This window comes from Acromyrmex echinatior, chromosome 2, assembly GCF_024713525.1.
Source record: "Acromyrmex echinatior isolate Ae372 chromosome 2, ASM2471352v2, whole genome shotgun sequence".
NCBI classification, from domain to species: Eukaryota; Metazoa; Arthropoda; class Insecta; order Hymenoptera; family Formicidae; genus Acromyrmex; species Acromyrmex echinatior.
Genome location: NC_141853.1, coordinates 15,599,121 through 15,621,380, shown reverse-complemented (window position 1 = coordinate 15,621,380; position 22,260 = coordinate 15,599,121). Strand labels below are relative to the sequence as shown.

Below are 22,260 nucleotides of genomic sequence, written 5' to 3'. Positions count from 1 at the left end.
TGATGCTTTCTTCACAGAAGAACTTCCTCTATAAAGTGAAATGACATTGTAAAGTTGGAAACGATTGGCATCAGCGATTCTGGGGCTCATTGTTAGAGATCACAACATTCATGAGTGATGGTCCGTAAATTATTGCATCTCGGTGTCAGTAGCAATAAATCAGCGAAATCAGCGAGAGACAAAGGACATATAAAGCGAGCCTTATTTCTCTCAGTACACAATAAATGAAGCTGCATAACATATAGGTAACAAGCGATCGCGTCACCGCCAATTGATGATAGCAACATAAAGAGAGAAAAGAATAGGAGGGAAAGAATAACGTTAATTATTATTGCAAAAGCAGTTTTATTAATTTTCCTATGTGTGCTTATTCGCCAAAAATATATTTCTATTGTATTAGACGAGAGTTGCTAATCTACTCCTTATTAGAAATTTGAGAATGCTCTATATAAAAAAAATATATAAACTTTTTTGTCTGTTTAAATGAGATAATCTGTTATGCGATCATAAGAGATTCTGCAAATATTTCTACGTTTTGATTGTAATTAAATTTTGAAACAATATGAGTATAAATAAATTTCACTAATTATAAGAAGATTTTGGTATCTTTATCATAAAAGTAATACATATTTAAATAAATTATCATAAATGAAATTATGAGATACAATAAAGCATAAGCCTTTTTGAGCATTTACATTATCATAATTCAAAGATGTCGAACAACTGCAATTCATTAAACTTTTAAATGCGGCGAACGAATTGTTCTTTTTGACATAGAGAATAAAGGCGACAAAACTTTATCGTGCATAACGAACGAAGACATTCAAATTAAATGTTTCACTATTATTGCTTATTAAATTGAAATGAACATAGGCTATTGTAGAATCTCTTAATAAGTCCAAGAAAATTCATGCATTGGTTTTCCTAAACTTCAAAAACTTTTAAATCCAAATTTTAATAATAATTGCATTTAAATATAAAGAACTTTATTATAAAAAATTCGGATATTTGCGTACTTAAGGTACCATTGTGTAGGTAGTACGAGAATGACAAGCTTTATTTTATTATCTTAATACTAACGACAATTGTTAATTGATTGTACAAAGTGTGTTAGATTAATTTGAACATACGATCGTTGCTCAGTCAATGTAAGATTTTTCATGAGGTAATTATTTCGACGGTGGAAAATGATTTGAGACATGTGATATGTTTTTAATCGATTGATCAATCCATTGGAATGATGTAGAAAATACCGAAGGAAATTAAGATGCAGAACAAGGAGACGAGACGTCGCTGTTGCCGATAACAAGTCCAGAATATCGAGATGCCGGATAGGGGGAGTTTAAAAAAGAGCGGGGTTAGAGAGAAATTTGATGGCAGGTGGGAGCAGTGATTCGCATTTACCGAAGGTGCTAGCTGAGTTAGGATTTGATAAGAACAGGCTTTGATTCAACATCAGACAGGTGCCTACTGTCAGCGTGCCATCATCGGGATTCGATTACTCGTCGTGATCAACCACCAATGACAAACAGTGCCTTTTCGGGAAACATGATTTAATTGTTGAGTGATCGCTTCTTAATTAGGAGTTAAATATTCAACTAGATTTATTGACATTGCCAGGTAGATTAGTATATAAACAATAAAAAATTAGGAATTTTGTTGATAAAACTAGGAATTCTAACTTGGTGTTAAATTTAGGTCATATTTGCCGTGAAACAAAGAAGAAGATTTGAAAAGGAAGAAGTGACACTCTGGCGGCGATGTTGGTTCGCGCGTCTTACACTTTTCTTTTCATTCTTGCGGTAGGTTACTTTCTTGCGCTCTATTTATATATAATCGAGTTATTTAAAAGTAAATGTAAAATTTAATTTAGTAATGTAAATGTAAAATTTAATTTAGAGCAGAATATTGTTTTGTAATAAATTATTATCGAGAATACATACTTCACAATATAATAATTGATTTTAAAAAATTAGCAGACTAAATAAAAATTAATAATTTTAGCTCAATATTTAAAAAATTGCGTAGAATTCCTCTTATATATAAAAAGAAAAGGTGTTATTAAACTAAAGAGAAAACAGAATATTATCAGAGCAAAAAGTAAAAGTATTTTTAATTAAGAATATTATATTTTATGTTTAACGGATCGTTTTATTTATTTTGTCGAATTAATTAATTGTAGCTAGTTATACTTCTCTCATTTTAACATTATTTATATATATATATATATACACATACACACACATCAATGTCAGGACTAAATTCTTTGTAAGTTTTAGTGAAACATTGCCATTCTTCGTAACATATATTTTATTCCTTCAGTATTCTCACTTTCGTGTCGACGCACTGTGTAGTCATTTCACTGGTTAATCTCGCGTGCCGAGATATCGTCGAGCTCGCATGATTTGATCGAGGATCAATTGTGAAACCGACATTTTCTAAATTAAATTTGATACATGATTGCTGCCAGGCGATATCGACGTCTTCATAAACTTTCCCGTATATCTCTGAAAAACTACTTATTGGCTCGTACAAATCTGTACAGATGTTATTTTTAATTTCAATTTATTTATTTATTATTTTTATTTATGCGATTATTAATATTAAAGGTTATTTACTTCAGTAATGTGATAATATTCTGTATAATATTACGAATATTTATCTGATTAAAACAGGTTTGCTGTTGGTTTAGACATAATGCTGCGGTTCCACTTGCTTCTTATTCATTAAATCAAGTATGTAGATATATAATACAATACATATTTTTATGTTTATGTTCATTTAAATTTATAATTTTATATATATATTTATAATTTATTGTATATATTATATAAGTATTTTTATTTAGTGTAAATTTAATATACAGGATGTCCCGTAATTATTGATGAAACGCTCTTGCGTAGAGCGGACTAAACTGAAAAGTCCTCTACCATTTTGTAATTTTCCCAATAATTAACAAGATATTAATTATTAAAAATTATCAATAATGGTAGAGTTTTAAATAATTTTTTACTTAAGTACTACAATTTTACAGAAAAATAGCAAGTGATAAAAGTTGTTTATTTTTTTCTTGGAGTTCTGAGAGAGTTTTTTCAGAATTTTTTATCGCATTTTCTTATGTTCGTAAAAATAAAAAATGCAGTACTAAAAAGTTGATAAAAAATTATTAAAAAATTCTTAGAGTTCTATGAGAAGAAAATAAACAATTTTTGTCTCTTGCTATTTTTCTGTAAAGTTGATAGTGAAAAATTGAGCAAAAAATTATTGAAGATTAATATTTAGCGATTTTTGGTAATTAATATCTTGTTAATTATTGTAAAAATTGCAAAATAATAGATAACTTTTTGACTCAGTTTAGTCAATCTACACAAGTTCTATCTACACAAGAGCGCTTTGTCAATAATTGTGGAACATCCTGTATAATAAATCTGTTATGTTTATTTTATGGAAATGTTTTTTTTTATTAATTTATATTGTTGTTATATTTTTGTTAAATTTTTTTACATAGTTTTTATACTTTTATATGTTTTTAAAACCTTACTGGATTGTTTGGAATATCTTATGCAATAAAATTTTTGCTAAACTTTTCTTTTCAGAGTAATTTTGAAGAATGTTTTCAAGAAATATATCTTTATATTTTTATAATTTATTTATGCTTTTCCATTTTTTTTAATTTTATAGATAAACACAGCAGTTTTGAGATATTGTATCGTTTATTACGTTTATCACATAATTACTGTCATAAAACGATGCTTGGGATATTTCTTCATCAATCACGTTTCATGCAATTGCATCGCTTTGATTCGGATTATTGACTTTATTTAACGTAAGTGGATTTTTTTAGATAAATTCTAATTATCTATTATTCTGGGGTGTTGATACTAATAATTTTATGCGATAATAAAAATTTGTAATCCTAAGTATAAAAATTTGTTTTTATATCTGAACTATTTTTTTTCAAATCTTTTTAATCTTTTCATTAACTTTTCTTTGTCATCTGTTTTTTTAAATCTTCAGATGCAGGATGCATTCAAAGAGAAACAAATAGATTCTGAGAGTGATTTGAATGACTCTATCTTGAATTCTCGTTCCATAAGAGAAACGGAAACGATTAGTGATAAAAAAATAACTTCGAAAGAGGAGATATTTCATCCTTTTATTGAGAAGAGATCAGAAGATATCACGAAATCTTTATCTACATCAAAAGAAGAAGAAGAAATAATTTCTGAAGTAGTAACTGAAGAGTCAACTCCGTTTGCATTCGCGAAAGATATTTTCACAAAGTCTTTGGAAGTATATGCGTCTCAATCAACAGCATCTGTTGATACTAGTTCATTGGAAACAAAGATTACTGAAAGCTCTAGTGCGAAAGAAATGGAAGAATACTCGAAACCCGAAGAAGACAGAGATAAAAGTTCTACTATACTGACAAGCGAAGAATTAGGAAAAGTAGACTATATTTCATCTTCAACCGAGAGCATAGTGGCTTCAAGTGAAGTTGATATTGAGTCAGATATTAGCGCGAAATCACCAGAATTGATCGAATTCACTAAAGAACCTATGAAACCTGATCGGATTTTCGATAAGTTATCTGAGAAGCCAATTTCGACAAAAAATGTATCAAAAACTGTAACTATGGAGTCATCAAAAATAACTGAGCACTCGACTGTCACAAATGTAGCAACGACTACGTTGATCCCTCCAGAAGATGACAGTAAGTCGATTAAACATATTGCGATGAACACCCGAAGAAATACGATTACAAGTACGCCGCAGCATAAGTTGAAGATCAAGATCCTTCTGGAGCACATTAATGAGAACAAGGAGAAACACAACTTGGTCGAGGTGGAACACTTATCGCTGGACGAGAATCCAGAACATCATCTTAATTCTGATTTACTCGAGCAATTGAAATCCTTGTATGATTCCGTCAATATGAAGATCATAAGCGCATTGTTGAATTGTATTAGCTTGGACAATTTGACAAAAAATTTAAATTTTGTCAACGAAGAACCAGATAATGTTGACAGTGATACAGAATTGGAATTTACGAATACTGATTTTGAGAATTTTAACTCAGAACAGTTTATTTCAGATTCCGACGATGCTAAAATTGATTACTCTGAATATGAAGAACACGTAACATCTCGCAGACGAAGACGAAGAAGTCTTGATAATGAAATGGAAGATCTAAATAAATTTCGACAAAATCTTTATGATTCCACTGATTCTACGGTTGATGCTTTTAATATTTCACAAACTCAGAATACTGAGTTAACAAACACAACTTACAACTTACAACTTTTCACAACGACAAATTACTCCGAAGAGGAAACAACTACTAACGATTATACAGAAAGTGAAAGAAACGTGACTAAAGAAGAAAATCAAAGTACAATGCCTTCGATAATAATAATAAATCTTAGCAATGTTGATCTATCAAACGCTTCGGAATCTCGTGATATTAATATGACAAAAGATGTACAGTTAAACATGACAACATATAAACCTGAAGAAGAAACAAATAACACTATGTATATAGAAACAAATACAACTAATGACACAAATATGATTAATGAAGGAAATGAAAGCACAGTACCTTCGACAAAAAACAACATGATTAACGAAACAAAAATGGAAGTTGTGCGAGAGACATTATCAGGAATACAGGAAGATGTTGTGGTCGGATTACAGCATATGGTATCGCAATTAACGCAAAATAATTTGACTTCAATCAATAACGTTAAAGAAGCCATCAAAACAAATTTGTTGGGTATCTTAATGAAGCCCAGGGGGTCAATTAAGAAGAAAAAGAGCCACGGAAGAAATTGGATACTGATCAAATGAAAGGATCAAAGAGGCGCCAATGGGTGGCAATCTTAAAAGTTTCACTGAATTCACATTGTACAAAATTCTTTTTTGAGATGTACAAGATGAAATTTTATTTTGTTATTTTGTAATGTCAAAAGATTTCAATGAAGCTGAAATAAGGAATTACGTTGTATGTATAAGCCTTATTGTACATTATAATTTAATCAAATGTGTAAATGTATGTTACAAAAAACTTTACAATACATATTAAATTGTCTTTTAAAATATTGTAGATGACAGATTATTAGTGCTTTTTATTTATATAAATGTATACAAATTTCCAGACAAATATAATACATTTAAAAAAGGAATAAAATTATAAAAGGAATATAATTATTTCGTGAAATAAAAATTAATCCGTATATTAGTTAGTATATGATAATTTTTACATATTATTTTTGCAACGCTGAATTAATATGTTTGATAAATTAATATGTTTGGTTTTCATGGGTAGGAAAAAGCTGGTATTTATGACGTTTAATCTTTTTTAAAATAGTAAACGCGTGATTATAGTGTGAATGATTATAGCGCATTCATAACGTTCGAAAATAATTAATCGTGAATAGAGGTTTGCGTTGGCAATCGTAATTGTGTTGACTGAATCGCGTCTGTAATGGATCGAGAAATTGTTACGTACTTTTATTATTTCCATTAAGTTGAAAATAATGTGTTGGATAATAAAATGGTTGTTAAATGCGCGGTATTAGCAGATCGCTTTATTATTTTTCTATTATTCTATAATACATGTCGAAAATTCATTTATTTTGATTTATAATGATAGATAATTACATTTGCGCCTTTTTCTTTCTTAATCTCTCCTTTTATTAAATGTTATTAGTTGATACAGTAATTTTTACATATTTGACACATTTTCGTTTATCATACTGAATTATTTATTTATCAACGGACATGTATTTATTATAATCAGAAAGAATATTACTTTTAGCAAATATATATTTTTATTTTGATAAATAATTTAATAATTCTTTATCAAAATAAAAAAAAATATTTATACATTAATAATATTTTTACACAAATAATATTTTTACATTAAGATACACGATGATTTTGTAGAAGTACATTAGCATCTTAGAGACTGCAAACATATGCAGTATGATTGTAAGTTCTATTATTCTTATGTCCCTGGACATGTGAACGTCAGTGGCGATACACATTTTTCTGATGTTGGATTAAATACCAGAGTATTCGGGCACGAAAGATTATCCATTATGGTATAACTGGTGCCGTTCCAGTAGCACAAATAATAACTCTTACAGTTCACGTCCTGTATCGGGAATCTGCCGTATCTAACACAGAGTGGTGCTGAGGTGGTTGTCGATGGTGTCGTTGTTTGTTGGCACGTAGTTGTACTTTCAGACGCGCATCTACCCTGAACAGGATCGAATATGAAAGTATTGGCGCATGACAATATTATTGGATTGAGATTCACGCCGTCATTCACACAAATATAGTAATTTTCGCAAGTTCCATCGTTGATCTCGAAAGAACCTATCTCCGTGCAAGTAGGTGTGGTTTGATTTTCAGCGATTTTGAAAGTAGTGTAAAGGCACAAAAGAACGATGATCGAGAAACGATTCATTGTTGCGTGCGAGCAAAGATTTGGCCGACGTGTGAATGTTGCATATTTATTTATAGCAAAGAAATTTATGATTTGTGTCAATCATACGTTCATTTATCAGGGATTTAGAATGTAAAGCAAGATAAAATGAAAATAATTCTCTTTGACTTTGCCATGAATTTGCACATTTCCTGCCTCGGGATTTCTAATCCCTGATCTTAATTTTATCGATGATAATATTGTTGCGCAAATTTAATTTTTCAATTCCTATTTTCGAATATTTGTCAATTTTTGGATTCAAGGAGTTAATTTATTGACGCTATTAGATATATTACGTAATTATCGAAAGTTAACGCGATGCAAATTTAATTAAAATAATATATGCGTATTTCTTTCGACGACGTTTGAAGTCAAGACGGCATCTGTGCATCCCCGACGATTCCTTTCAGGTGAAATGTCGGACGCGATTCAGAATGCGTGTTTTTTTAACGCGACAATCTTACGACGAGGAAATCGAGGGTGAAGTCTACGGAATACAAAATCGCCAGAAAGCGACGAGAAAGTTGCAACTGGATTTAATGTCCGCACGTAATATTCTGCTTGTTCGTGCTGGCATTATGCATCAATTATGCATGCACATCTTGTATCTATATATTGAAATAGATTTTGCATGTTTTACTGATATTGAAGACAAGATTTATTTTCTATCTCGCCATATTAGATTAAAAATTTATTTCTTATTATGATAAAATTATGATAAAATGTTTATTTAAGCTTTTTATACATTAGATTTTATACGTAGATTTTAATAAATTTTGATGTACAATATTGTTATAATAATAATAATAATTTAATAATTTGTAAGTTAGATATATGACATTACATTAAATAGAATAAAAAATATTATGTGAAACGAAGACATCAGCTACATCACACAAAATTAGAATTGCATTAAAGATATTCCACAAATTTTCTTTTGAAATTCCAGCCTGCGATCCTTGAGTTCAGGTAACTTTTCCCGATATCCATTATACGTAGCAGGATCAGAAGTAAGAAATTTTTTCGAACAAGATTTTCTTGAATAGAACGAAACCCCTCCGTCTAATCCACGCATTCAACTGCAGGCTCAAAGAGAGAGATCGGCTGAATATACACGGAGGAATCCTTGTTTTAGAGCGAGGGAAAGGTGCTATAGAAAGGAGAGAGAGGTGTCAGGAAAGAAGGAGAAGCGTAAATGTATATAAGTGACCTGGGTTGAAGACGCTCCAATGGACTCTCTCTTTGACCCTGGTCAAGTGCGCATCTTTTCTCCCATCTCTTTCTTTTTTCCCATCCCCCTTCCCATGCATGGTCGTGTTGTGTCGATCCTGCGTCCTTCCATTTTAACCTTCACCTTCACGCGGCGAGGAAGAGAACAGTGTTCTCGCGCCCGTTTATTCGTATTACGCGCTGTGACGATGACACAAGGCTGACAGCTAGCAGGAATTTAATTTGCTCTAGAAAAAAATTTAAGACGAGTGTGATATTGGTTTCGCGTGCATGTGACATGTTCCTGGCGGAGAGATCTTGATTGCAGGAGAGATGGATGCTCGAAGAGTGAGTAACATTGATAAGAAAAGATCGAAATAAAGTCATCGAGTACCTAATTGTGGAACTATTATTGCCGTAGAAGAAATTTTAGATCTTTTGAAATTGGAGATTGTGGAATTTGATTGATTGATGTTGCATGGTATCAAATGGTATCATAATCAGTTATCAAATTATTATCAAATTATTATTATCAATTATTTGTTTAAAATAATAAATAATAAATAAAAAAATTTAATTGAATTAAAAATCAACCGAAAATAATAATAGATGACAAAACAAGCTAGATTTTAATGCTAAAACATTATATGTTTGATAAATAAAACGTTATATGTTTGATATATAAAAAGTATTTAACAAAAAGATAGCAATTTTTCTTTATAAATATACAGATATTAATTATAAAGTAATTATATAAAAATAGTCATAGAAACTTTTCGATGATGTATATTTTTGTATACATACCCAAATAGCACAGGAAATTAAAAAAAAATTCAGTATGTTATCATTCTGAGATCATTTTCAGATGCAACAAGAATTATTTTCAAAACTTTTCAGAAAAAGAATTTTTTTTGCATCTGAAAATGAATTCAGAATTGATGACATATCACTGAACTATCTTTTTGAATCCCTATCTTTTTGAACTGTTTGTGCTATATATCTGGATATCTTTACAACACAATTTTATTGTACTAATTTTATTATACTAATAAGGTATCAACTCAGAAAACAATTCTTATCAAAAAACAATTCTTCATTATCTTCATCGCGTGTAATAGTTTCTGGCTGGAAAAAAAATGTAAATCGCTGCTGTTGCGTTTAATCGTTCCAGTGAATTTAATGGATCATTTTAATGCGCTATAATTCTTTTTACTCGTGATATCGATAACGAAAAACGAATTGTATGGGTGATTATGATGTACTGAGAAATGTGTGAGAGCCTTGACTACATAGAAAATACCGCTTTCGAGTCTAATCTATATTACATAGATAATAATAAATGCGTGAGAGCTATTCGCATTAATATCAAACATTGTTTTGCTAATTAAGAGACTTTATAATTTGTATCTTTGTAACAAAATATGAGAAATAACAGATTACAAATTTTTTCAAAAAAAAAAGGATTACATATTCTTTCAAATTTAATTGCATTTCTCTTATACAAATATTTTATCGTTAGAAAGTTGTGCTGTGAGCATGTATATATATTAATATTCTTATCATTTTATCAGTCTATTTTTGGCAATTATGTATTTTGTACATTTATATCCTCAAAGTTAATTTATTGAAAATAGAAGGAAACCTTTCCCTAATTATCATTAGTCAAAATTAATAAATTTTATCTCCAAAATCATAATTTCTTTGAAAAATTGTTGTAGTTTATATAAATCGTCTCACAGTCACGTTCTTTAATTAGCTAGGAGAGCAGGTTGGAGCTGTATGTTAATAATGCACTACTCGCGTTGTATCTCAAGAATCATGGTTGATTTATGCACATCGTGAATCGACGATAGTCAGGACGACGAATAAATGACGAGGACGTAAGCCACTTTCGAGGAGGACGATCAGGCCGTTCGGAACATCGCCAGTCAAAGAGGGAAACTCTTTCGACCGACCTAAATTTATCGCTTTCCGTTTGTACGTGTTTTACGTAGTCCCGATTTCCAAAAAGAATCATACAGAAGCACAGATTTCTTAATTAAGGCTCTTTTGTTACAATTACTAAGATTATTATATCAAGTATCTTGGAATTATAAAAGGAAGATGTTCTGCATCAGCTATGTCATTTAACTAGTGAAATTTAGTGTCGGCTTCTATTAATTTAGAAATGCTAATAATTTTTGAGTTGTTACTTTTATTATTGAACTGCAAAGCACAAAAATGGATAGTGAAATAATTAATTTAAATAAAATAGCTATTACTTTAATTTGTTTAAAAAAAAGACATATGAGGAATAAATTAAAATTGAATAAAGTTGCTGTCAAAAGTAATAGGTTTTTCCCGTCTAACGATTTTATTAAAGAAAAAGCTATCTTTATATTCATTTTCTCATTAGAATATTTTCTATAATCATTGTGTGATTTAAAATCTGAATATATCAATATTCTATAGTATTGACGTAATGATATTCTTCCAACATTTCAATTTCAGATAAAATCTGTTCAAATTTTATCTGTCCAAATATGCATAGCTGATAACGGATAAAGTATGAGAAATTCTTAGAAAAAACAAAAAGAAAAGTTACTTTCCATTTACACGCTTTATCAGTTCAGCTTTAGAAAAGTGTCAATACTTCTTAACGAGCGTGCGATATCCATTATCCATACAAATATGAAGCTTTTCTACTCAAAGTGCGTGTCTGATATTTTGTGTTTGATGTTCTGATATTTTAGTATTTTGTTTGGACGAATATGCAAGATGCTTCCATAGTTGTCATATTCGAATAAAAAATAAAAATATCGAATACCAACGTAATTTATATATTAGGTGTTGGAATTAATTCGTAGCGTTTTTTAATGAAAGAATGTTATTTATTTCACATGAGCATTAAAAAATACATTAATGAAAGTACTTTTAAAACTTATAAATACTTTGTAAAACGCTACGAATTAATTCCAATACCTAATATGTTGCAACATTTATAGATAATTAGAACAGTGAAAGTTAGAAGTGCAAGTAAAGTTATTATAAAAGCATTAATTAATAGATTTGTTTATATTAACAAAACAAAAATAGAACTCTTTTCATTTGTTAAAAGTTCATTGATAAGTTGTCAATAATATATATGGCATAGCTGATATGATTATGTTTCCTTTTTTTGCGAGATATTTCTAAATATATAACAATTGCATTTTGTAGAGGACTTTTGCATATGTTTCCTTCCGCTTAATATATATTACCTAATTATTACTAATATTATATATTAGTGAATGACTTTATATTTAGATTTTAAAATTTTTTAATCACGGAAAAAAGAATTGACAGCACTTCCTCTGTTATTTTCTAAATGAGATGATAATTTGCGGTATAAGTTCCTTTTGCGTTTCAAATCATGGGTATCAAATTAAGCGCAATAAAACGTCAAGCATTATAATTTCTTACTTTAAGAAGTCCATATGAGGAGGCACGACAAATGCTTTATGTCGTATTTTTCCTTACGTCGAACTGGAGCAGCTCGCGATGTAAATACGACAGTTACAACTCTCTCTGTCTTGACGCTCCTGTAATTGTCTCCTGCACCGCTGAAGCACCGTTAGGGCTCGTCTTTTCTTGAGAAGATCGTCATCTCCCGATTTTCACTCTACTATTCCCACGGGAATTTAGATCTGCCTTAGAAAGTGATAGGATAATACCATGCTCTTTTCATAATTTTGCGCAGCCTATACGTACCTTTTTTTGTTCTTTTATAATTATTAAATATATAATTTTGTTAATTGATTAATTAGCGCGTCATTTTCTGTGCGCTTATCTTTTGACAGCCTATTTTTTAAAAATTATTTTTGATTGTTAATTAAAAATAAATATTAATTTGTACTTATTTGTACTTTTTAAAATTTTTATTAAAATTGACATTTTTTAAATGCATTTCGTATACATTGAAGAAAAGATCGGAAAAAATTATTACACACATTTTTGCAAAATGATATAATTATGAGTTTTTATTTTGTGTAACCAAAGAGAGCAGCAGCCTTTACTGAATAACATCGAAAGTTTCGCCAGTAAATATCGATCTCGTTGATGGGTCTCGATTTCACAAAGATATCTACTAGAATTTCTCGTACGTGATGATCGTTTCATTTCGGGCGATGTTATCCCATAATGAGAGCGCAGCCTCATTATCGGCAGCGGTTCGTCTCGATTAGCGCTGACATTTATTTTCTGACACACGTATGAGACACTCACACACTCACGTATGTACACACTGTCGAGATTACACGTGCACGACCTCGCACATTACATCTTCTCTCGCTGTACATTTCAGCTCGTCGTAATACCCACAGCCCACTTACCTACATTACTCGCTTTATGTGTGCGTGGATCTTCATATCTTTACCGACGAGTTTGTATACGTGCATCATGTGTATGGGCGCAGTGGCGTAATCAATTTTAATAATTGACGAATAACGTTTTAATAATTAATTTCTGCGGCAGCGTGGGATGTTCTTAATGAGAAAGCACGCGGATGACTTCCGTGCGGCTGTATCGCCGTTTTCGGGCAAACGATTATTAGAATTTGCGGTATTTTTGCCTTACGTTATTAGCAAATACACTGTTGTTACGCGTCAATAATTTGTATAGCTTTTAGCGAACGCTCGTTCATCGAAACAAACGATTATATTTATTAGGGACAAATTGTCTCTCGACAAATTTAAATTAAAACACTTACAAAATACAGATGTATAGGATACATTTATGTATTATATAATTATCTTAGCTTTATGTGTACGTTTATTGCGTTTCTATTATATTTATATTATATTGCATTTATATATATTAGACTTACATTTATGTTATATTGCACCTTTTTAAATTTTGATTAATAAGTTTTGTCGATTTTGGTTACGTTTGCTCGAACAGTTTGCTGATTGAAGAGAGAATTTATAATAGAATTGCACATCGTCAGTTTTCAATATCGTAGTTACGCTGATGTATTCGTATATTCGCGTCCTCTCACCTTCTGGGGTCGAGACCTCAGCTGGATTGTGGTTGAAGCTGGTATATTTACGTGCAGTCAAATAGAACCATAATTTCCAGTCCAAACGTGACGGTTTAAACGGTTTGAGGAAGAGAATCGATCAGTATGCTCGATATGATCGTCAGTCGTAGACCGTCGACCCGTGTGTGCCAAATCGCGATGCTCTCCAGATGTTCTGGACGATCTCTAGCCGAGAAATCGAACCTATTCGCTTCTTAACTGATTTCGACCTGTTCTTCTATCCTTAATTCCATCCTTAATTTAAGTGCACGGAGTCTATTCTTCTCAATCCATGCTTGATTAATACTCGTTGAGTATTCGTAGCCTACTGACTTCTCATTAACGTCTTAAGAAACAGCGTCGTGCTACATCGTTTCACAGATGAAGATATAACGTCGTACCGAAAGAATATACGCAGGAACAAGTAGGTTTATTTACGTGTTAAATTTTGTTGAAATATCTACTCACACACACACACACACACACACACACACACACACACACACACACACACACACACACACACATATATATAATATAATATTATGTATACATATACGTATAATAATATGTATATATAAATGTAAATGTAAAATAATATGTGATGTAAAATTTTGCGATCGGAATTCGCTGTCTAGTAAATTTTCGAAGTATACATAAATATAGAGGAACATTTTCTAACTACCGCGTGAAGTATCTCCGTGGGATAAGCGTGACAATTTCAATTCGCGCGTTATAGTCAGTCATCAGGCGAGAAACTACCTTGTGTCGAACACCTGCGAGCCGTAAACGAAACCACGTACGCGACGCGACGCATCACGAATTGCGCGTGTTGTGCACGTAGAGTGCAAGGTAGAGTGCGACCTGGTCGGAAGCAATTTGCATAACGTGCTCCCATGCGCGCGTAAAATCGTCATAACGCGTTATTAGAGGCGCGTTTCTCGCGCATAATGTGCGCGAGCGCGCCGCCTCTTTTCTTCCGTTTCTTCACTTTCCTACACGGCTTCCGGTTCGTGGGACAAACACGGTCATCCTGCCGTCTTACTCTCGTTCTCTCTCACGAGAGCGGCGACGTAGCTGCACGTACGCAGCAAGAACTAGCACGTGGAGAACTCTTTCTCCCTTGCATTCAATCGACGTGGGAGAATCTCAACCGCGGGTGCTGCGAATCGCGACAATTCCCGGCCTTTCTTTGACATTTCCTTCGACGTTTTCCTCGCCATCTTCGTAGTACCAAAAAGTATCCTGCTTTCGAGAGAATATCCGCTTCGCGGATTTTGTGAAAATTTAACGATGAGCGTGCGATTTCTTGCGTCCTAGAATGTACGTAAAACTTGAGTGTACGTGGAATTTTATTGAATTATATTAATAACACGAAAATCTAGCTGCAAAAATTGCAAGAAATAAATAAAAATCGCAGCAAATACTGTATATGTATCATAAATCTTTATTGTGTTTATTGATATATTCTTTGTTTTATTATATAATAATTATATATAACTATCATTACACATTTGAATGTATTCATGGAAAATGTTCATTACAATGACTCGAATATTATATCGTAGAAATTATAACATCGCAGAATAAATAATAATTAAATAAGAAATTGATTAAAAAATAATATAGAAATACAAAATACGTCAAAGTTTTAAATTTTTGTCTTTAAATAAATATAATTAGTAGATAATCATTCTATACAAATACAATTGAGTAATAAATTGAATAATTGAGTAATCGAATGTGAAGTAATTCTACTGGAATTGAATTCGTGATCCTTTCTCATGACACAATCTTGATCTTATAGTAATATTGCATTCGGATACCTTACGACCTTTTGCTGTCGATAATGATTGGTTAACTTAGAATTTCTTGAGAAAGATGATGATTGTGAAGTTCTATGTCGGTTAAAGAGGTCGAAGAGTCTTAGAATCTCGAATGAGCGCGAGTTTTCACTCGGTTTGAAAGCCAATTTTGGAATTATAGGAATATATAAAGAGCGTCGTATAAAATCTAATAATAGTTAGTTTAACAATTTGTTAAAGCGAATATGAAACCTGAAGATTACGAACGTGATGGCAGCATATGATTTGTGGCACTTGAAACACAAACCAATTGTTAGCCGCTTTGCGACTGAATGATTTTTGCGGCGCGCTAATATTGTTCGTTCCTTGGACGTGCGTAAATTGCATGCGGTGTATTAAAGCGGAGTAATCAGCTAAATTTAGAACTAAGGAGAGGAAAACCGAGTTCAACGAGGACTCCATTCTGGAATAACAAGGGAGAAGGCGTCTAGTTTCACGCACGGCATACATAATCCGCGGTGGCGTAGAATGATTCTCATGGTGCGACCCAGTTCGCTTCTCCGCACGTTGTTCTCCATCACGTCATTGATTGTTGCGGAAAGTGTACATAATAATATAATGCGAATGAGATTTCGTTGGACAAATGATACCTAGCATATTGAGAAAGAGAAAAATAATTGCTAGTATGCATTCATCTACTTTAATAAACATTTGTGTTTCTCATTTTTACTTAAGATTATGTAGTGAAAATTTGGATTTGACGAATACTTTGTTAAATTATTTTAAAGCGAAGATTTCACTTCTAGTATTATTATTTCTTGATTCTAATAAAATAATTTGATACAACAAAATTATTTTCAGTTAGTAACATTTTTATCTTAAACGTCTTTCACTATGAAAACAACACATTGATGTATGGCATACCCAATTCAATTCGATTATTTTTAACTTTTATAAAAGCGAATATATTGTAAAAAATTTGTTTAATCAAAATGCCAGACATTAAAGAACATAATGGTACCATGTCATAAGTAACAAAAAAATATTGGAAAAGTTAAGTATGTTATATCGAAAAGACATTAATAACATTTTCTTACTAGCAATGATTTCGTGTTGCAGGTCTTGCCATTTTTATTATTGATAATCTACATAATCAACGGGGCTTTTGCTAATCAGAATGCTTGGAGTAGACAGTACAACGTTCGACGCATTCGCAGAATCAACGAATATCTCGTTCCACCGCCTCCACCAAAATCTTATCCGGGCAGAATTCCAAGATTGGCGAATTATCAACCAACTCCACAGCCAGGATACTTCCAACAGCTGATGAATTTTTTGAATCCCTTCAGTTCTTCAGTACAACCACAATCGCCACCACTACCGCCGCCGCCGCCAGTACTGTCTCCGCAGCCTGAAGTCGCAAAATTCGGTCAATCCTACAATGCTCCTCCCCCAGTGGATTATGAGAAACCACCTCTTCCTCCGACCTCTCTCAATCATCTTCCCAACGATTATTCGGGATATCCTGCTCCGATTCAAATCAAGAATTGCAGTTCTTGCAACAGAGTCCCTTGGGTGCCGATACAAGACACGCAACAAGGACATGTAGGAAGCGCTTCGTATGCATCACCGCCACTTGAATCGTCAGGTGGCAGATACCTGCCTACAAATCACGAAATACCTCATGACGCTTATCATGCTGCCTCGCAAGAAGTCCGAGCTCCGGACTTCTCTTTCGCGCCACCATTACCCAATATTGAACAGAACGTTCCTTTCGTTAACACGTTGTCAAACCCGCATCTGTTTCCTGGAGCAATGCCACCGCTCTTTAAAGCAGTCAATTTTAAACAACCTGTACAAGTCATTCCCCATGAAAACTCAGGACATCATAACTCACCACCGTTATCAATTTCCAATAGTGCATCGACGATAGCAGGACCTACTTTTAATGGACATAACGAACAATATGTACACCCAAGTCCTTTGACTCATTCAGATGAAGGAGTTGTTTCACAAGAACTAGGATATACTAATCCTAGTATAAGCAACGGAGAATTCGAAAATGTTCAAAATGTTCAAAGTCAAAATAATGCGGCACATGATTTGTCTTCCAGCGGTACTCAAGTGTCTCACGATCATACCTCGGGAGTATCTAATAACGAAGAACTTTATGAAGTAACGGGATTGAGTGGATCTGACGTGAATCCAATTAATCAAAATTTTCCCAGCAGCTACGGAATTTCCAGTTTTGATCGGTTCCCAAACAACTACGACCTGTCCTCTAGTGCTAACGTGGCTGAGGGCTCTAGCACACCTTTACATATAGACAAATCTTCCGGAAACGTTGGAGATTCAATAAATTTTGAGGAGTCACCGTTGCTAGATTTCACGCAGAAGGATGAAAGTCGGACGCACTCGTCCTCGATACCGACGAACTCTAACGCATTCGCAGACTTTCAGAGTACTAAGAATACCGGGACAACTATAGCAGTTGGCGATGAGATTTTCGGAACGCGTCAAGGCATCGCTTCAACGGAACCTTACCCTTCTACGGATTATATCGAAATAATTGATACCGTGGCAAAAGAATCTAAAATCAATAATAGCACAACTCAAGGTATGAAAAATATTCGAGAATAAGATGTTTTGCAATTTAATAAAGAAGAAAATTAACTATTTTTTCACTTTAATAGGTACAAACGAAAAACCATTTCGAAATTCGTTAAATGATGATGTAGCGAAAGAAACATTGAATGATAACATTAGTGATAATTTGGATGAAACTGGGCAGCAAGGTGCGACAAGGAATAGACAGGTGATAAAGTGGTGTTTTAAGGTTGTGTTTCTTGAGCAGGAAAATACATCTTCAGAGAGAAACCATCCTAACTTAGCGTAAACTGTAATTCTGTTAAAAAAATTTTTAGATACAACTTATCATTCCCTATACGTCGCAATACACACCACTTCCATTCCATCCATCGCATGAAAGAAACACTGACAACAGTGAATCTAATCATGACAGTTATGTCGGCGAAGAATCAAGAAACAGAATTGAAGTGATTAATCCCCCGAATTCGTCACACATTTTTCAATCTTTAGATTCTGTACTGAAGATATTTGACAATGCTAAAAAATCAGTTGATACTAAAACGAACAATTCCATAGATGTACATAAACTGCAAAAGAATATTGACAATTGGACGATACAGGTATGTGTTTTTAATAAATATGTATTTATAAATAAATTAGAAAAGTTATGGACAGAACTTTGAAGAAATGATAGAGTTGATTATCATCAATGCCAAAAATGTCAATATGTGTGTGTGTGTGGGTGTGTGTGTGTGTATGTACTGATTTTAGTATATTTATAGTAGACATGATAACAATAACAACAATAATAATAATAATAATAATTATTACTTGTATTTAATTTAGGAATATTCAAAGGCCACAACCGTTAGAACAATATCGCCTAATTCATCGCAAACCGTTAGTACAGTATCGCCTAAATCGAGCAAACCATACCTTTTCCCTTCAAAAAAGATCCCTACCGAGTATTTCATGACCACTAAGCCTGTTAATTATGTAGCTGATTCTCATAACGATAATAGTAATATTTTTACTTTGAGTGGATTCAGCTTCAGTGAAGACAATAAAAGATCGGGCAGCAATCCTGTGGAAAAATCGCGAGTACGAATAATTAATAAGAGTTTCAAAAACATATTAATATTATAAGAAATAATGTCTTATCTCTTTTTCATATATTTTGCATTTAAGGTTATACAATTTGAAAAATCGACTGGAAGTTCTATTGATGCTTCCACCGCATCCAAAAATTTGTGGCAAGATTTTCCCGTAGGAATTTCTTCAGTGAACAGAGAACGTGTTTATATAGTAACGCCTCAGCCAACTGTAACTACTCCTAGATTAAATCCCGAATACAGACAAGAGAAGGCATTGAAGGAAGCAGAAAGAAACAGGAAGGAATTGAAAAAAACTTTGCAAACAGATACAAAGATAACGCAAGAGACCGATACATTCGAGTCAATCGAAAAAACCTATCAAGTGCTGCCTCAGGCTGTGAACAATTTGGCTGTGGCTTCCACAGGTCCAGAGAGCGTTCCTTTGTGGGGCATCATGGAACACGAGGAGTTTGCGTCGCCTGTCTATAGTGAATACGATAACAATGATACTGAATCTCCCACGCCGCATTCTAGACTTTCGAAGGCACGTATGATTATTGAGTTAACGTTTATAACTAAAATTTTTGAATAAATTTCTGTTTTAATTTACTTTTTATTTTATAAAATTATAACTTTAATGTAACGTTTTACAAGCTTTAGCAAGAAAATTTCTAATATGCTTTTAAAAACGAAATATAATTCGCATATGTTATGTACATTTTTAAAAAGTATTGATATATTTAATTTCTTTAATATTTAATAATTAAGCATGTAATATAAAAATTTCTATTAATAGAGAAGAATTCAATTTAATGTTGTACTTTTCATTATTAAAAAGCATTCTAAAAGTATATTTTTAAAATAATTTCTTTATTTTTAATTAGAATATTACACAAATATAATTTTATTTGTTGCAAAAAATTTGTAAAACTTTAAAATAATGTTTAATGTTATTTTTTTTAAATTATTTTTGTAGGAGTCGCGTGCCAGACGATGATGTATCAAGTGTAGAAAATGCTCAAGACGATTATTTGTGCATGTGCAGACTATTTTAATAGTGTGTTTTCGTGAACGATGTGAGCGATTGTAAATAGTTACGTTAAAATAATAGTCCTTGACCTCATTCTCTCAGATGAACTTTTTAATTTAATGATATTTAATACAAACGGGTGAATGTTTTAATTCTACGTACATACGTAAGTGATTATTGTGGCCAGTGCATCGGATAAATATATTTTATAGTCCGGACGTATGTATTTTTGTAAGTTTTATTATAAATCTTTTTTATACGTTTAATAATAAGATGGAAAACTATAAGAAACTATAAGAAAGACGACATATATATTTGCATTATGTTGTGACTTGCAACTTACAAAATTGTTCATCATTGAAATTATTATTAATAAACATTTTTAAATATAAAATATGAATTTTATATGCATAGATAAGTTTAATTGTAATAATTTCATTTATCTGAAAGAATTATGCAATTATTTTGCACTTTAATTGTTAATTAATTAAATTAAATTTTTAAATTAATATTTGAATAGTGAAATGACTTATTTTTGTAATTATATGTATATGTGTTATATATATTTATACATATGAAGCACATATAAATATATTACATTTTTTTATATTAAATTTTTGTGTTAATTAATTTACTTTTTAAATATTTTGAAATAAAAATAATTTGCATGAAACTTCTTAGTTTTAAAAGATTTGCATACAATTTTTTTAAGTTTTAAAAAATTGACATTTGATTTTAATGAAAAGGCTTTTTGTTATAAAAAAATTAACGTCTTTTAACGGAAAGAAGATGGTTGTTCATGATATATGTGTATTGATTGAGCAGGTCAATCCGAGCTATGAACTTAATTTTAAAAGATCGGGACATTTTTGTCAATTCTGTAAGCCAGAATCTGAACCAAATCTAAGCCAGGAATTAATTTTAACGCGATATATTTCGATTTAGCGTTTTATTATTTCGATTTTAGAAAACTGGGTGTGGTTGTTTTGGAATCCTGTCGCGTTTATGTTATTTGAGTTCACCTTTTATGCATTTGCCAACCACATTCGATTACTTTCGCCGATTTCGTAAAGCTGAACTTTTGCCAAGAAGTGACACGACTATCTAATGAGTATTGCTGCATTTAAATATATACTCGTACGTGATATGCTTATATGCATATCGCGTAAGTGAGTTCTTTTCAATTCAATTGTAAGGTGAAATGGGACTTTGTGTCACGAATTCCGAGTTTGTCCTTTCATTCACAAGCAAAATCATATGGAAAAGTAATTCAATACATTGTAAAAAGTATTTCATACATTTGTAAATATTTAACAATATTTTATATTGTTAAATCATTGTTGTATTAAAAATAATATTACCTATTTTTTATGCAATGGTTTGAAATAGGAAGTGATTTTGTTTCTTATTTTTTTTTTTTTTTACAATAGTATTAAAAATATATTTGACAAAAATATTTAGTAGGTCTCTTAGTTTATCTGTATATTTAGATTTTTTTTTAATAAAAAAGGAATAAAATTACTTCCGCACTTCAAGTCATACAGGAAAATTAGGTGATATCGTGCATATATTATAACCATTCGATGCCACGAAAATGGTGTTATACTTAATGAGCAAGAACTTGATGCGAGAGAAAAAATGAAACTAACAGAGTCGAATAAATTAACTTGCTTGATGCAACAATATCTACAATTCATTGACCTTCGAACTTCCTTTTCAGGTCTCTTCAGGAGGATCACACGTTGCTTGTCGCAGCGAAACGTGAGAACTCCCGCCGGAAGATAGTGGGAAAAGATCATTGTTTACAAGGTCTACCGCCGTTGTTTGTCTTAAAGACGCAAATCTTGTCTGTAGAAGACTAACACTTTAATTAAATCCATTTCTATGTAAATGGTATCGAACAAGGACACGACCTTAATTGTGATCATGTTGACAATCTAACATGCCGCTTAGAGGAAACGCGGAAGAATTTTTAATTCCCTTTCACGATTTGTGAAATTGAAAATTAC

The 22,260-nt window shown here is 31.9% G+C and overlaps 3 protein-coding genes across 4 annotated transcripts; 2 read left to right on the top strand and 1 right to left on the bottom strand.

Annotated features, from left to right (window-relative positions):
- Positions 1-1,080: 1,080 nt before the first annotated feature.
- Positions 1,081-6,527, top strand: LOC105147164 (uncharacterized). Its single transcript, XM_087416840.1, has 5 exons — positions 1,081-1,620; positions 1,699-1,802; positions 2,676-2,735; positions 3,682-3,826; positions 4,018-6,527. Exon 5 carries the CDS (start codon positions 4,018-4,020, stop codon positions 5,845-5,847), a length of 1,830 nt encoding a protein of 609 aa, XP_087272966.1. The 5' UTR covers positions 1,081-1,620; positions 1,699-1,802; positions 2,676-2,735; positions 3,682-3,826; the 3' UTR covers positions 5,848-6,527.
- Positions 6,528-6,669: 142 nt separating this feature from the next.
- LOC105147196 (uncharacterized) lies at positions 6,670-7,536 on the bottom strand. Its single transcript, XM_011058049.2, has one exon. It carries the CDS (start codon positions 7,469-7,471, stop codon positions 7,007-7,009), a length of 465 nt encoding a protein of 154 aa, XP_011056351.1. The 5' UTR covers positions 7,472-7,536; the 3' UTR covers positions 6,670-7,006.
- A 145-nt stretch (positions 7,537-7,681) lies between these two features.
- Positions 7,682-20,651, top strand: LOC105147165 (uncharacterized). Of its 2 annotated transcripts, none has more exons than XM_011058005.2 (7): positions 7,682-9,046; positions 16,658-18,155; positions 18,232-18,353; positions 18,463-18,747; positions 18,974-19,228; positions 19,316-19,765; positions 20,198-20,651. In XM_011058005.2, exons 1-7 carry the CDS (start codon positions 9,032-9,034, stop codon positions 20,216-20,218), a joined length of 2,646 nt encoding a protein of 881 aa, XP_011056307.1. In that variant the 5' UTR covers positions 7,682-9,031; the 3' UTR covers positions 20,219-20,651. The 2 variants fall into 2 exon arrangements, with proteins under 2 accessions (XP_011056307.1, XP_011056306.1); XM_011058004.2 differs by having other exon boundaries at positions 18,232-18,374.
- Positions 20,652-22,260: the final 1,609 nt, after the last annotated feature.

What these genes read in the sequence shown, in the direction of transcription:
- LOC105147164 (XM_087416840.1), top strand. Translation starts at nt 4,018, where the DNA reads ATGCAGGATGCATTCAAAGAGAAACAAATAGATTCTGAGAGTGATTTG.
- LOC105147165 (XM_011058004.2), top strand. An exon ending in TGATAAAGTGGTGTTTTAAG is followed by an intron (nt 18,375 to 18,462) that starts GTTGTGTTTCTT and finishes AAAAATTTTTAG; the next exon opens with ATACAACTTATCATTCCCTA. An exon ending in ATCCTGTGGAAAAATCGCGA is followed by an intron (nt 19,229 to 19,315) that starts GTACGAATAATT and finishes TTTGCATTTAAG; the next exon opens with GTTATACAATTTGAAAAATC.
- LOC105147196 (XM_011058049.2), bottom strand. Translation starts at nt 7,471, where the DNA reads ATGAATCGTTTCTCGATCATCGTTCTTTTGTGCCTTTACACTACTTTC.